The sequence below is a fragment of the Anarrhichthys ocellatus genome, unplaced genomic scaffold (assembly GCF_004355925.1).
Source record: "Anarrhichthys ocellatus isolate YVR2014 unplaced genomic scaffold, GSC_Weel_1.0 scaffold8, whole genome shotgun sequence".
Taxonomy (NCBI): domain Eukaryota; kingdom Metazoa; phylum Chordata; class Actinopteri; order Perciformes; family Anarhichadidae; genus Anarrhichthys; species Anarrhichthys ocellatus.
In genome coordinates this window covers 2,367,910-2,382,055 of record NW_022280038.1, presented here as the reverse complement: position 1 = coordinate 2,382,055, position 14,146 = coordinate 2,367,910, and the positions used below count along the sequence as shown (strand labels likewise).

Genomic DNA, 14,146 nt, shown 5'->3' with positions numbered 1-14,146 from the left:
ATATATATATATATATATATATATATATATATATATACACATACATACATATATATATATATATATATACACATACATACATATACACATATATATACACACATATATATACACATATATATACACACATATATATATACACACATATATATACACACACATATATATACACATACATACATACATACATACATATACACACATATATATATACACATACATATATACATACATACACAAAATATGTTTAAAACATCTTTTCCTCCTTTATGTACTACAAAACAAAAAAGGTTTAGATGGTTGAATTGTGTTCGACAGCATTTTGGCGGAATCAACAAAAACATGACAGTCTGCATGCATGCACTGGTTTCCATGGAAATAAGGGATGTGATTCTTCCAGTTGATTGGGTGCGCCTCTCTGCTCCTTGGCTTTGACGAAAATCAATAAGAACAGTGTCGCCTCATGATGATCATTCACTCTCTCTCACTCACTCACTCACTCACTCTCGCTCGCTCGCTTCTAACCGATCACAGCATCTGCCTCATTGATTGGCGGGACTCTTTGCCGCCGCCGCCCCCCGAGTTGGGAGGGTCGTCCTGTGGGAACGTCACCTTATCTGGTGTGTAATCATTCCGCTTCAGATCTGGAGGAAGAAGGAAAGAAGTCAACATGTTGCAAGAGATTAGAATTTATATCATCTTAGATTTGTGTTTGTAATTTAGGCGATGAAGAGGAAATGGAGGAAAAGTTCTCTGTGCTAAAGTCAAGACGTGTCTGAGCATGATTTTGAACTTCTGAAGGGGATCTTTAAATTACCCAAAAGCCGTCTTGAAGGTTGAAGATTTCGAGCACATTTGTGATGTCATTTAGTTTATGATTAGGTCAATATGCCTCACCAGGAAGTTTGAGTTTCCGACAGCAGGAGTTGCAGTGGTGTTTTGCTCTGAAGTTCCTAATGGCATCATCCCCGAGGTTGGCAGGTCCAAATATCATATCATAGGATCTGCAAGAGTCACACCGGGGTCACTTAGTGCAACAGTACTCAAAGAAGCTGCTGGTAACTTTGAAATGTTATTAAATATTGTAAGGCTGCTATTAACATATTGTTCATTAATCTGGAGGTTATTTCCTCTATTAACTGTTTACAATGTCAGCCATTTTCACTATTTTCTGTCACAGAATTTCTAGTTGCCTATGTTTAAATTACTTTTTGTTGTTGTTGTTGTTTGACCAAGCAACAGTCAAATCCAAAGAAATTCTACAGAATGTCTGATCAATTATTAACAATTAATTCATTGTTTCAGCTTTACAATATTGAGCCAAAACAAGATTTAAAAAGAATAATGCAAAACATGTGTGAATGAGAACATGGACTCTTACCCCTTCTCACCGCTCTTAATAACTGATGGATCCGTCAGAATCTCCCCAACCCCTACAGAGAGACACACAACAAACACACCAGCTTCATCATCATCATCATAACTTTGATAAGTGCAGAGGTAAACAGTGGAGGAAGGTAAACACATCTGTCATGCGAGGAACTACATCTCCATGAGTGATTCATGTTTCATCCATGTACCAAAGTGACATTTAAAACAAACTTGACAGCTTTTTAAGAGGTTCTGTGTGTCGAGGGTCTTTACCCTGCAGGTCGAGCACCAGCAGCTCTCCGCGGGTGTACTCGTAGGTCCAGTGGCTGAAGGCCAGCATGGTTTCCTCCAGGAGGTTGGTGGGGACGATCTCATCTCCGTTGTTGTTGTTGAACTTCCTGAACTCCCCAGTAATGCACTCCTCTATAGCAAACCACTGTCCCGCCGAGTGACAGTAGAGCAGGAACACCTCCAGAAACCTGAACACAAAGAGGACTCGGGTTTCATTTTTGTTCATTTAATTTGAGGCTTTAGCAGTGAAGTTTAAAACAACTGCATTGCATCTTAAGTGACTTTACCTTTCATGCATTTAGAACTGTGGAAACATTTGAAAACAAACCATGATCAGATGATGTCATGGGTTTTCAAATGTCTTGATCCTTTAGAGGAATAGGTTTGCATTCTTGGAAATGCACTTCTTTGTTTACTTCCTGATCAATACAAACTGTGTCTCTGTTCAATACGAAGCCAGCCGACAGTTGTCTTAGCATAGTGACTGGAAACATTGGGAATCCAAGTGCAATGCAGAGGCGTGTTCGTCAAGTTGGGTGTACAAAGGGCTTTGTTCCTGTGTAAATCACCTGTTGTACAGACTACCTCAATTAAATAATCCAAACCACAATGAGCCAAGCAATGTGTGTGACTTAGCTGTGCATAGCATCTATAATCATGAGAAAACATATCAAAGAACTTAATTAAACCGGTTTTAAGAGATGGGGGGATTTTATGCGTCCGTGTTCTGCCAACCCTTCTTCAACGCGTGCTCACCTCGGTGAATAAGGAATCGTCTTCGGCCTGATTAGGTTGAAGGCAAACGTCAGCTTCTGAGCAGCTCGTTGTTGTTGAATTTCCTGGAGTGACGCAGAGAAACAAATGCTTTTGTCATAGCCACAGTTTTTTAGGTTAATGTTTGATGGCAGTTAATTTAGGCTTCAGCAGTATGTCGTTATAGCGAACAACTCTTATGCATTTTGAGATTACAACTGTGTAATTTTAAAGAGGCAGAGCCGGATTGTTTGACACACTACGCTTTCAAAAAGTGGCACATTAAAACATCAAACTAGATCTAACTGAAAACAAGCTGAACAGTACAGGGAATGTGTGAGTATATGGGCTCTTCCGGGGACGTGTCTGTACTCCCTACCCTGAGACAAAGGTGCAGCACAGTGTCCTCCTTGTAGATGCTCTGCCAGGTTTGAACCACCTCAGGAAGGAAGGATTTGACTATATACAAATGTCCTGGTTTCAGGATGTCGTACTCTGACCAAGTGCAGAGCACCTTGAGGGCCCGTCTGAGTCCTCCTCCCATCTCCTCCTTGCTGAGAAACTCTATTTTAGCACAGAGGCCCCGCTGGGCCCAGGAAGACATGCTGTTGTTGATGGTGTTGGGGGAGCTCTCCTCCAGACGGTACACAGTCACCGGCTCCCCTGAGGAAACACAGAGCAGCAGGTGAGCAATGCCTCGGTTACACGTTCCACGACGATGATTGCACGGACGTGACGAGAAAACGTTTGGTGCAGGTTTCTCCTTTCTCATAGCTCCTCAAGGTTCTCCATTTTCTCCATCCATCCGCGAACATTGACAAAAATCACTCTAATGACCATCTTCTAAACATAAAGTAGCTGTACTATTCAATTGATGTTATAATACTGCCTGTTTTAGTAGCGATTTCACCCATTAACTCTTTATTTAGGGATATATTTGCCATGCCAGGTACTTATTTATCTTAAGTCTTTTTTCTCTTGATTATATTTTGGACATTTCGCAACGAGTACAACAGAGAACCAGACAGGAAATACAAAAAAATGTAAGACAATGCAGTTACAAGGAACGCCTGACACCGACATCTGTTCCAGTGAACAAGCCAAGTTTCTACTACCTGTCTAGTGTTTAACTGGCACAGAGACAGTTTGTTTTGGGTATGTCACTCAGAGAGAGCCATGAAACTGTGCAACAGATGTGTCAAGGAAACAACAGATAGATGATTGCTTCACTTCCTCAGAAGCTTTAAGACCACTGTTGAATGAAGGTTTATATCCGCTGGTGGCAAAGTGAGGTGTCCCTATATTTACTTTGGTCAGTTATTGTGTTTTTGTACATCGTCTGTACTGACCTATAAAACCAAAACACAGTAATTGCATATTTAGTCGGAATTGAGTTAAGACCAGAATCTGATCTTTTTTATGTGACATTTTAAAGAACTAGAATACAGAGGTAAAAACCAAACACTCCGGCTGCTTAGGACCAGTTGGTCAGAGCTAAATCTAATAGCTAACTCAGTGGAGTGCACATCTTTACTTCCTGAATTGTGAAGCTAAAATAATGATAGAAAAAAATACAACACACACACATACAAGGCAGAAGATATACTTTGCTCATCAACAACTTGGACAAGACTGTAAAGCAAGCAACTGCAGGTGTGACAGGGAGAAAACAATGCAGAAAACACATCTCTTATCTCACTCCAAACTTCCTCATTCTCCAACTGCCGGTTGTCTTTTCTCAGAACCGTCTGCGGTGTTTTCACCTGAAATGACACGTCTGGGTATGCAACGTGATCCAGACTTACCTCGAGGGGGCACAGGGGTGAAAGGGATACTCTGGGACAGCCTCATCAAGTTGTTGCGCTCTACAGCTGCAGGAGGAAAAGTATGCGAGCACACGTCAATAAATACACAAACAGGTTGAAAGAACCGTGTGAGAGGAGTCGGCGGTGAAACTACTTTGTAGAGTTATTCTTTGCCTCAGTGAAACAATCATTTTCACCCACAGACAGCAAGCAAATTAAATGCATTGTTTAAATATAACAAAAAATCGACAATCATCAATTTTGGGAACTAAAATAATATATAAAACACTGACATCTTATTCTCGCTTTCTCACCAGAGTACTGATAGCTTTCCATGGGCTTGAAAGGAGAGCCAATAGCTATGGAGAAAAAGGAAAGAACCGTTAATCTTTTTACAGAATTAGCAGATTTGATCAATTCAATGAACATGCCAATGATAATCACTACATTGAAAAACATTAATGAAACAAAAAAACACCACCCTGAGCTGTCTCAGCATCCACCAGTAGATGTCTCTGTACGACTTCACAACAAAAGATCAAGCTCGACAGTTTTACTTCCTGCAAGTCATTTCTGTCGCTGGGTAAAAAACTAAATTAATATTTATATGCATGTTAAACTTCTTGCATATTCCTTTTATTCTCATAAATAATAAAACATCAAGTGCAACACTCAAGAACAAAATAGACCATAGTTATCACCGCAGGTATCATTTTCACCAGACCCGTCTTACTGTCATCACTTTATTTGGGGGGTAAACAATGGCAATAGACATAAAAACAATGTAGAAAAGCAGAAAAATAGTCACATGGGAGAAGCTGGAACTAGCAAATGTTTGGTACTTTGACTATCAAAACAGTTGCCGCTTAATCCTCTGTTGATCAGCCAATCGGACGAAACGTTTAAACCTGATGTACGGCTTTGAGTCGGTTGTGCTGTTTGTTCAGTCAGTGTGGGTTACTTACAGTCCTTTCTGGCTCCGAGGTGGGAGTGCCGAGGCGTGTAGAGAGAAACTGCTGCTGTAACTACAGAAGAAGAAAAGCACAGTGAAGCATTCATCCAGAAATATGAGTAGACATACACGAAGTGTTGTACAGCAGAGTTCACTCCCTTTCCCTTTTCTAGGATTTTTCATAAACAAAGATCCATAATTACTTGCAAAACAGGCATGCTTTCTATCTCAACTGAAACACCATCTAATGCAATATCTGCAAATGTAAGAGTTGAAATATCTGTGGAATAGTGTTGATATTGCTCACTACCCCAGATCTTTCATTGACTTCTATCAACCTTTCCTGGTCTGGAATAAATCTCCTAAAACATTCTGTAATATCCAGGAAGTAAAATGACACATCCTCCTTTCTGTTGCTAAAGCCAGAACACAATCACACCACATACTGTTCTCCAGTTAAACATTAGAAAATGACTGCAAAAAAGGGGGAGATGTTACAGTATGGATTTTATCACACAAACATGCATTGGATGCCAAGACAGGCTCTCTTATCAAAGTGACATTTGACCTTTTCCCTGTGAAAATGCTGCTGGACCAGCTGTTCCAGACAGAACGAGTCGGACCAAACTAAACCACGCAAGATGGAGGAACCTCATCTTCTTACCATTTGGTGCATCTTCCCCAGGAGCTCGCCTGATCGAGAGCAAGAGAGACAACAGAAAGACATTAGTTTAACAAATCAGATGAAAGCGCTTGTGTAATGCATTTACATAAGGTGGTGTGTGAATAAAGTGTGTATCATCGAGTGCTGGTTTTAAATAAGTGAAAAACAAATAGACATCAGAAACAAACTTAAATCAGACATTAACTGGTCTGACTTTCATTTGAGTCCTTAAACGTTTTAGAGGTGTGTGTTTGTGTGAGCGTAGCCTACTTGCACGTCTATCTTTGTGAGAACCAGACTGAAAATTAGACCTAGAGAATGAGGACATTTTGGAATATGAGAACATTATGACGGGTCCTCGCCTTCAGACAGCACTTAAAAGGCCTATTTGAGGGTTTAGAATTGGTTAGAATCAGGTTTAGGTTAAAAGAGAGGCGGCCTACAGCCCAAGGGTTCAGCTCATGGTACACGGCCGCAGGTAAAATAACATGAACTCCTCTAAATATAGAGTAGGAGGTGTGGTTGGGCATTTAGTTGTAGTATGTTTAGGGTTAAGGTCAGGAGCTGGGGAATGTCTTATGTCAATCAGGGTCCTCCTCACAGGTATAGAAGTACGTGTGTGTGTGTATGTGTTGTGTGCGTGTTGTGTGTATGTGACACTTACAGGCTGCTGGCTTGGGCTGGTTTGACCTGAACTCTTTCCTGGTGGAGAAACGAGGAGTCGTTAAACACCGAGCGAAACCAGCATTAATTAAGTTAACAACATTTAAACTTTACAGAGCTGTGCTGTTGTATTTGTTTTTACTTTGTAATCATGAAAGTACATACATAGACACATTTCTTACCAGTACTGCAGCCCGGGGGTCCTCGTGGATGAGGATGTCTTCAGCCGACACTCTGCTCCTGTCCTTCTTCAGAGCTACAAAAACACAATGAACAATCACCAACCAGAAAACGATCACATGTATTCAAAAAGGTTCTTCCTTAGCAGATGTTTTCTTATTTTTGTGAGCTTACTAGAGTCAGGATGGAGGAAAGCCGGGTGTCTATCAAACTCAGTGAAGCCAGCGTAGGAGTTGACTGCTCGGATATGACCGTGGCCTTGAGGCTGAGCCTGTGGAAGAGACAGAGACAAAGACAGATCAAGTAAGTACATTAGAAAAAAAAATATATATATACAGTCCATACACCAAATAACCATACATTTATTCATATATTTATGCACACACGCACACACAAACATACCTGCAATCTGGTCTGTGGCACCGGGCTTTGCTGTCTGCTGGAGCTGGAAGTCTCTTTGGGTGTGGAGTGCTGGAGGTCCAAACTGTCTTTATGCCCTAAAACCAGAAACATATTGTCAGTGGACATTAGCCCCGTTAGTCTGTAATAAAGTAGAATAAAGTACTTCCCTAGTAATTAATGTTTGGCTCATGTAACAATATCCCACCAAAACAATCACACAGAATTATTTGCTAGAACTATTTGACAGAGATTTGTTTGCTACTCCCATTGTTAAATCTAAAGCAATCGTTGTGAAGCATTCAGAACAAGATAAACACAAAAATGTGGTGACATGCTCATCACCACAAATGTTAAATAATCAGGTTGAAACATTTGATTCTCATGACAAACCCCCTCACCTCCACCTGCCAAACAAATCCATAAATCATAGAGAGCTCGGAAAACCTCAACCAGTCAACCAAACATGGGAAGACCTCAAAACCACCCAGGAACAGAAAGTAAACAAGACAGACACGAGGTCGAGACAGAGCAGAGAAGAAAAGCCACCAGCTTAAGGTCTCCTGGGATCCTGATCTGGAGATGGACAGGCCCGAGCACCCGGCAGACGTAGTCCTCAGCCTAAGCTCAGACTGAAACTCAAACCTCTTGTGTTTGGCTCTCTTGCCGTGTTCCTCCTGTCAATCGGGATTTCTGACCCGCTTTGATCCTCATAGCAGGACGCTGGTAGGGCAGGTGGTCCTGACACATTCCCTTCCCTGCTCCTTCGTCTGTGGGGCCTCCCGAGCGCCACGGCAGGGGCATGCGCACAACCAGGCAGGCTGCTGCTGTTTCCGTGGGTGTCACCCAGGGATGACTCAGCCTCAGGAGCCAGTGGGACTTCAGTGTCTGTACGCCGTCCACTCGGAGAGCCTGATCGGCCTTCGTCGTCACAGAACGCCTTGTTCACGTACCCCCACCCCACCTCCCTCTCTCTCCCCCTGCCTCCTAACACCTCTGTGTTCTCAGGCTTCGCAGTGCAAGCAGGCAAGCAGGCAGGCCGAGCAGAGCCCGAAGTCTTAGAGACAATGACAACAGTAGGATACACACACACACAGTTTTCAACCTCCTCTTTTACCTCCTCATCAACACCAGATTCAACCTCTGTCTCGTACTTACCCACAAATGCCCCAAACTCTACAGTGGTGCTGTCTGGCTGGAGGGGCTGCTGGTAAAGCCTAGCTAGGGCGAGTTCTGGGTGACTGGAGCCACTGGGCTGGGAAGGGGTGCTGCTGATGTGGAACTGAGCCCCGGGGGAGGGCACATTGGGCAGGCTGGATGGGGAGTCGAAAAGAGCCGGCTCTTGTGGACGGGTCAGCTTACTCTGGGTGAGAGAGTGGCCTCGGAGACGCAGCTCCGGCGGGGAAATGGCCACAGCACTTTGTACAAAGGCACTGGAGCCGACACTGCCCGAGGAGCCGGCCTCTGCAGCAAGGTGCCCGAGCCCAAATAACCCCCTCCTCTCTGGACTCAATGCTGGGTTGAGGTTGGGGTCCAGCCCCAGTCCTGCTCCATGGCTGTGCCCGGCTTTCCGGCTACTTTCCGTCCCAGCCCCTCCCCCTACACCAATCCCAAAAAGAGAATCTGCAATGTTGGCTCCTGCCTGGGGAAAAGAGGAGGCGAAGTAGGCCCCCACACTGCGTTTTCCGATCGCGGACGATTTGGAGTGAGGGCCAGTGTCTGTTGCCCCAGGGCCGATGCTGGGGACCAAGTTCTTAGAGAGGCTGAGCTCCCGCGTGATCTGATTGTGGACCTTGCTGGCCTCTGACGCCCTCTGAGCAGTGAGGGTCTTCAGGGTGTCCACAGTCAATGCTGAGAGGTCCTGCAGGTGGCCGATCTGGGAGTCCAGTGTGTGCAAAGAGCGTTTTATAAAGTTGACCTTGTTGCCAACCTCCTTCAGCTGCAAACACATGGTCTCAACCCTGGAAATGACAAACAGTAGACTCAGTTACCCACAGCTCAGCTCGTGTGTTAAATGACATTTTGAAATTGGTTGGGTTTTTCTTATTTCTAATACTTTGAGGAAATGTTTTCATTTCAGAATTACTGTATATTCAGTAGGCTATGTTACTCATTTGACTGTGGAGTTTTCACCTCTAGTAGCTCTCTGGAGAAGTTTGTTATGAAAGAGTCCCTGGTTAGTTTGTCTCAGGCACGAGGACGCACATGCATGCACATTTGTTAGACCTCAAGGATAGACATAGTCATACATTTTGGTGAGTAATGCTGACTTTAAACAAAGCTTTTGTATATTTACAAGAAAACTCCACAGTGCATCTTTAAGGCCATAAACAGCCCCACCTTTCTGAGGTAAGACGAATACGCTCCTCACTCCCAGAGTGAAACTGATCATCCTTTTCATGAAAGTACGTCTCCACACATTGCTCCTCAAAATCATGAAGCTTCTTTTGGTCTTCCTCTGTGAGAAACAGCTCTGAAAGAAAGCAAGCAAGAAGGCAGACATGCCGTACTTAATGCCCAGTTAAGCAGCAACACTTTGTTCAATTGCATTGTTCTGTGTACACACACACACACACACACACACACACACACACACACAACGCATTTTAATCCCAGTTGGTTGTTCTTGAAAAAGACAAATAAATGGCAGGTTTTTAATAATCAATATTAAGGAGACATGATGTTTCTGCCAGAAAACGACAGTAGTGTGGTCGTACTTGGTCCGTAGGTAAGCTCCTTCTTCCTCTTTCTACACGTACAGAACAGGGAGTAGATATGGCAGAGGAGGATGAAGGGAGGTGGGAGGACAGGCTTCTCATGGTAGGCCATAATGAAGTGGTAGCGCTGGTACTTCCACACCAGATTTGAAATGGACTTCACTTGCAGATACACATTGCTGGAAAACAGAGTGTACAGAAATTACACCGGGGATGATGCTGTGGAGAATCCCAGCAATATTTGATAGATTCAACACACAACCCAAAGCTAACGAGTACCCACATTGTTCTGGATTTAGCAGTGAAATGTTGTGAACTCACTTGAAGAAGGCGATGAGGAGGTTGACCATCAGTATATACTGTACAAAGAGGTAGACTGCTTGAAGGAGAGGAGTCAGCCACACTCCTGCTGCACACAGGGGCCTTGCTGATGGTTCAGTGTTATTGGCACACACTGTGAAGAGGAGGAAACATTTAGCACATGCACACACCCGCAAGTATGCATGCACATACCAATCCCCCCAAATATGCTAAAGATATCACCTCCGAGTCTTGTTTATTGCACAATCTGTAACTTACTATCTGACCTGGGTGGGTTCAAATGTAACCATACCACGCAAAAATACATACCAAGACAAAATAGGACAATACTCACTTGGAACCGTCTTAAAATATTATTTATTTTAACATAAAATCCTGTTTGTATTTGTAATTAATGTATTCATTGTGATGTTTAAACTGGGGCTATGCTTATACATTAATTGTTACATTAGCTGTAATAATTGTAAATCCCAAAAAAGGACGACACATACATGTGTAGATTATCCTTTACTTCAACACTAACAGCTGTAAGCTGCTTACAGTTGAGAAACATGCACTCTAACTAGGATTTGTTCAAAGGAATACTCTGATTGTGATTAACCTTGAGCGTTAAATTACTTTTTAAATGCATTTGTTAACTCTACACAACAAACTTAAGACTTTGTAATTGACATGAGACTATTCACCACTTCCAGGTCATAGTAACAGTGATGAACCATGTGATCAATTTCAACGGTGGGTGAAACCTTGGGATTCCAACTCAGGTTAAGGAGCACAACCAGGTGTTTTGTTGCACCGAAGCGTCAAATGCGCACCGACTCAAGCGATGATCACTTAACCGCTGCCCGTTAGCCAGAGTCGAGGCAGTCGATGCTGTGGTGAAACAAAAAGCCCTGCCCTCCCAAAAGATACCTGCGTCGGCTGCTTCGACGCGTGACCCATGTTGTGTGAAAGACGTTGTGAGGCGGAGGCAATGATTAGGGCATCGTGGGTTTGATTTGTACAGTGCTTGAGTGACAATCAGCCATCATGCCGTGGTGAGAAGCCTTGAATAAAACTGTCCTTACCCTCGTAATCTCCCCTACCATCCTCATCGTCCTTACCATCGATTTCATAGGCATACACTTCCCCGTACATCATCCAGTATGGCTGGAAGACCACATCTTTGGCCAGCGTCCAGCTGGGCTCCTCGTTTGGGTACAGAATGGCTTTCCTGGGTACGCCATAGCTCAACAGGACTATAGCCATTATTACCACAATATAAAACATGTTGGCCACCTGAAAGAGATGTCAGAGATTCCAAATGAAACGTATGACTGATGGCATGATCACTACTTGAAATAATATTAGACTTATTAAGGACATCAAGACAGTTTTTTTGTGTGCAAAAAAACGTCTACTTTGGAGATACAAAATCAGCACTATTTTTAAAGTCCCTTCACTTTCTATATAGCAGCTGGTTAAATAACGGGAAAATAGAAAATAGAGCATGTTCTTCTAGTCTTTGATTTGGTCCGGAGTTGCCCGTTTCAACGCAATTATTGATTGTAGCTGCCGGGTAACAAAATCTTTCTAATGTCTGTATTGAAATCCCCAGGGCAGACGCATTAATGTTGAAGGTTTACGACTACTTGACAGCTATGACGGTGTACGTGATGGAAACTTGATTGTGTTCTGATCAAATCTAGATTCACTTACAGAAGGAGTTTGATATTTTAGGAAATACACTTATTTGCTTTCATGCTGAGAACAATACCACTTTAACATCTCTACAGAAAATATAAAGCCACAGCTAGCAGCTGCTTAGCTTAGCATAAAGACTGATGTGAATGTGAATCGGCTAACCTGGCTCTGTCCAAAGGTAAAAAACACACTTAGCCAGTTCACTAATTAGACTTCAGGAAGTCAATGGCTCAAAAAAGGTATCGTCCTGCTTGTATCTCCCAAAAAAAACTCATCTAAGCAGATTTAATAAGCTGAGGACAGACGCATGGTAGTCGTTTCCCCCTGCTTCCTGTCTTTATGCAAAGCTAAGCTAATTGTTTGCTTATTCTAGCTTCATATTTAGCAAATATTCAAGAAAACCAGTCGGCATATATACAAAAAATTGTCAAACTCCTCTTAACTAAATTAAACAAAACATTCTTAACATATATTTCATCCAATATCTGTTGAAGGTAAGCTTTCACCTCAGAGGTTATATAAATACTTGAAAACTACGACATGGAGCACAATAAATGGACCCAATAACAGCACGACGGGTAAAATGTCTGTTCTATAACTGACGGGGCTGCCCAGGATAATACAGTAGGTTTACGATACCTGGTAACAGCATGCAGATGATTAATGCTGTTTAAATATGAATGTTTGAACTGATTAATACATAAATATTGATGAAATCACGTTGTGAATGCACAAAAACAACAACTCTCTCACTATATGTCCAGACTACAGTTTAACCTAAAAAGCTATTAAACAATTGCGAATAATTTAAAGCAGTCTGTTGTACTGTCATGGCCTTAGGTACCATACAATAACTATTAAAACATTCATAAGTTCTTACTGTATATCACGTGTTCTTGGCTTATTACAGTGTCACATCAACAAAGTAGTGTAAGCGTAAAAACATTAATATTATTCCTGTTTCATTGCATTTCTGACCAGAAAAAACATGGTTGGAAAAATAGTAACACTGTTTAACAACTTTAACACTGTGGACAAAAACATTCTCGTCTGCTCATTATGTTGTGGTGAGATTTCTCACAAGAACTCACCATTTTAGCGATCATCATGACATACGGTCCAGCTTGCTGGTTGACAGCCAATATATCCAGTAGTCGCACGTACCAGAAGATGATATTGAGACAATACACCGTCCTCCCGGGGACAAAGGCAGGACCTCCAGCCAATCTCAAGCCAAAGCCAATAAAGAAGGTAACAATGGCCAGAAAGTCAGACACATTGAAATAGTCACTGAACCACACCTTTACCTTCTGGCTTATTTTTCCGGCTTCAGACATAAACATCTGGGAAAAAAGGAGAGAGAAGGAACAGAGTGTGAAATAATACTGAGGAGATAAGTTCATTTACAATCTTTGGTGAGTCTTTAAAGGACTACAAAAACAATGGAATCTTCATTACCCTGACATTTTTTAAACATTATAGAGCCTAACAATGTGTGCGTAACACTTGTATGTTGCACATACCTCTCGGATTTTCTCAATGGCAGAGGTGAATATGTAGAGGATGACCACCCACTCTTGAGGAGAAGGCCAAACAGGCATTTTCACCAGAACCACGTACGAGTAGAACATCAAGAAGCCCAGGTAGAAGAGCTGACAACGTGAGATACACAACACAAAAAACAGTACAACGAATGTAAGTAAACGATTCATTCTCCCAAGCATGGGAATGCAGTCATTCTTTTTTACTTTGCATGTCAGAAATGTGGCTACACTGCATCTAAGCTGTTGGACTAAGATGATCACTGGCCTGTGAGGACAAAGAGCCTCTAAATTCAGAAAGCTCCCGAGAGGGGCTTCCTCTATATTTTGAGACGAGGTCAGTCGAGGCCCTCCGAAGGGGCTCAACCTCATCATGGCACTTTGAGTCGGGAGTAAATACTCTGCCATTTTGACTCAGAGTGAAAATCACAGTTCCCAACAAAGTCTGCTCTCAGAAGGGAGGGGTGAGCGGTTCAGGGGATCATATAAGAAATGGAGATTGGAATTTTCTACTAATATAAAGCTGCAACAGTCAGCATTTTTGTCGCAACACTGAATAAAGCTAAATTGGACTGTTCACTGCTCTCATCAACCAGACATTAGTCATAACAACTTCTACTAGCTTCTCTTGTGTTTTCTTCCATTTCTGTATAGAAACAAGTAAAAGCCACATGATAGTCTCCCAATGGTAAATGTATTCCCCACTATTGTTTAACCTGCGCTTGAACAACCATACTGCAGACTGTGGGAAAGTTTGTGACACACACACACACACACACACACACACACACACACACACACACACA

General features: G+C 42.5%; 1 protein-coding gene across 2 annotated transcripts in view; it reads right to left on the bottom strand.

Moving 5' to 3' along the window:
• Positions 1-223: 223 nt before the first annotated feature.
• Positions 224-14,146, bottom strand: part of trpm7 (transient receptor potential cation channel, subfamily M, member 7) — a 34,662-nt gene continuing 20,739 nt past the window's right edge. The window contains exons 20-40 of one of the 2 annotated variants that reach the window (XM_031848338.1): positions 13,323-13,451; positions 12,891-13,142; positions 11,220-11,394; positions 10,117-10,249; positions 9,796-9,974; positions 9,419-9,551; positions 8,237-9,039; positions 7,082-7,176; positions 6,854-6,950; positions 6,682-6,755; positions 6,501-6,538; positions 5,837-5,865; positions 5,186-5,245; positions 4,514-4,579; positions 4,221-4,286; positions 2,795-3,078; positions 2,419-2,501; positions 1,645-1,850; positions 1,382-1,433; positions 898-1,004; positions 224-644 (exon numbers count right to left, since the gene is read on the bottom strand). In XM_031848338.1, coding sequence (XP_031704198.1) covers positions 529-644; positions 898-1,004; positions 1,382-1,433; positions 1,645-1,850; positions 2,419-2,501; positions 2,795-3,078; positions 4,221-4,286; positions 4,514-4,579; positions 5,186-5,245; positions 5,837-5,865; positions 6,501-6,538; positions 6,682-6,755; positions 6,854-6,950; positions 7,082-7,176; positions 8,237-9,039; positions 9,419-9,551; positions 9,796-9,974; positions 10,117-10,249; positions 11,220-11,394; positions 12,891-13,142; positions 13,323-13,451 — 3,177 coding nt within the window. In that variant the 3' untranslated portion in view covers positions 224-528. The remainder of the gene's footprint in view (positions 645-897; positions 1,005-1,381; positions 1,434-1,644; positions 1,851-2,418; positions 2,502-2,794; positions 3,079-4,220; positions 4,287-4,513; positions 4,580-5,185; positions 5,246-5,836; positions 5,866-6,500; positions 6,539-6,681; positions 6,756-6,853; positions 6,951-7,081; positions 7,177-8,236; positions 9,040-9,418; positions 9,552-9,795; positions 9,975-10,116; positions 10,250-11,219; positions 11,395-12,890; positions 13,143-13,322; positions 13,452-14,146) is intronic. The other variant, XM_031848339.1, reaches the window with a different exon arrangement.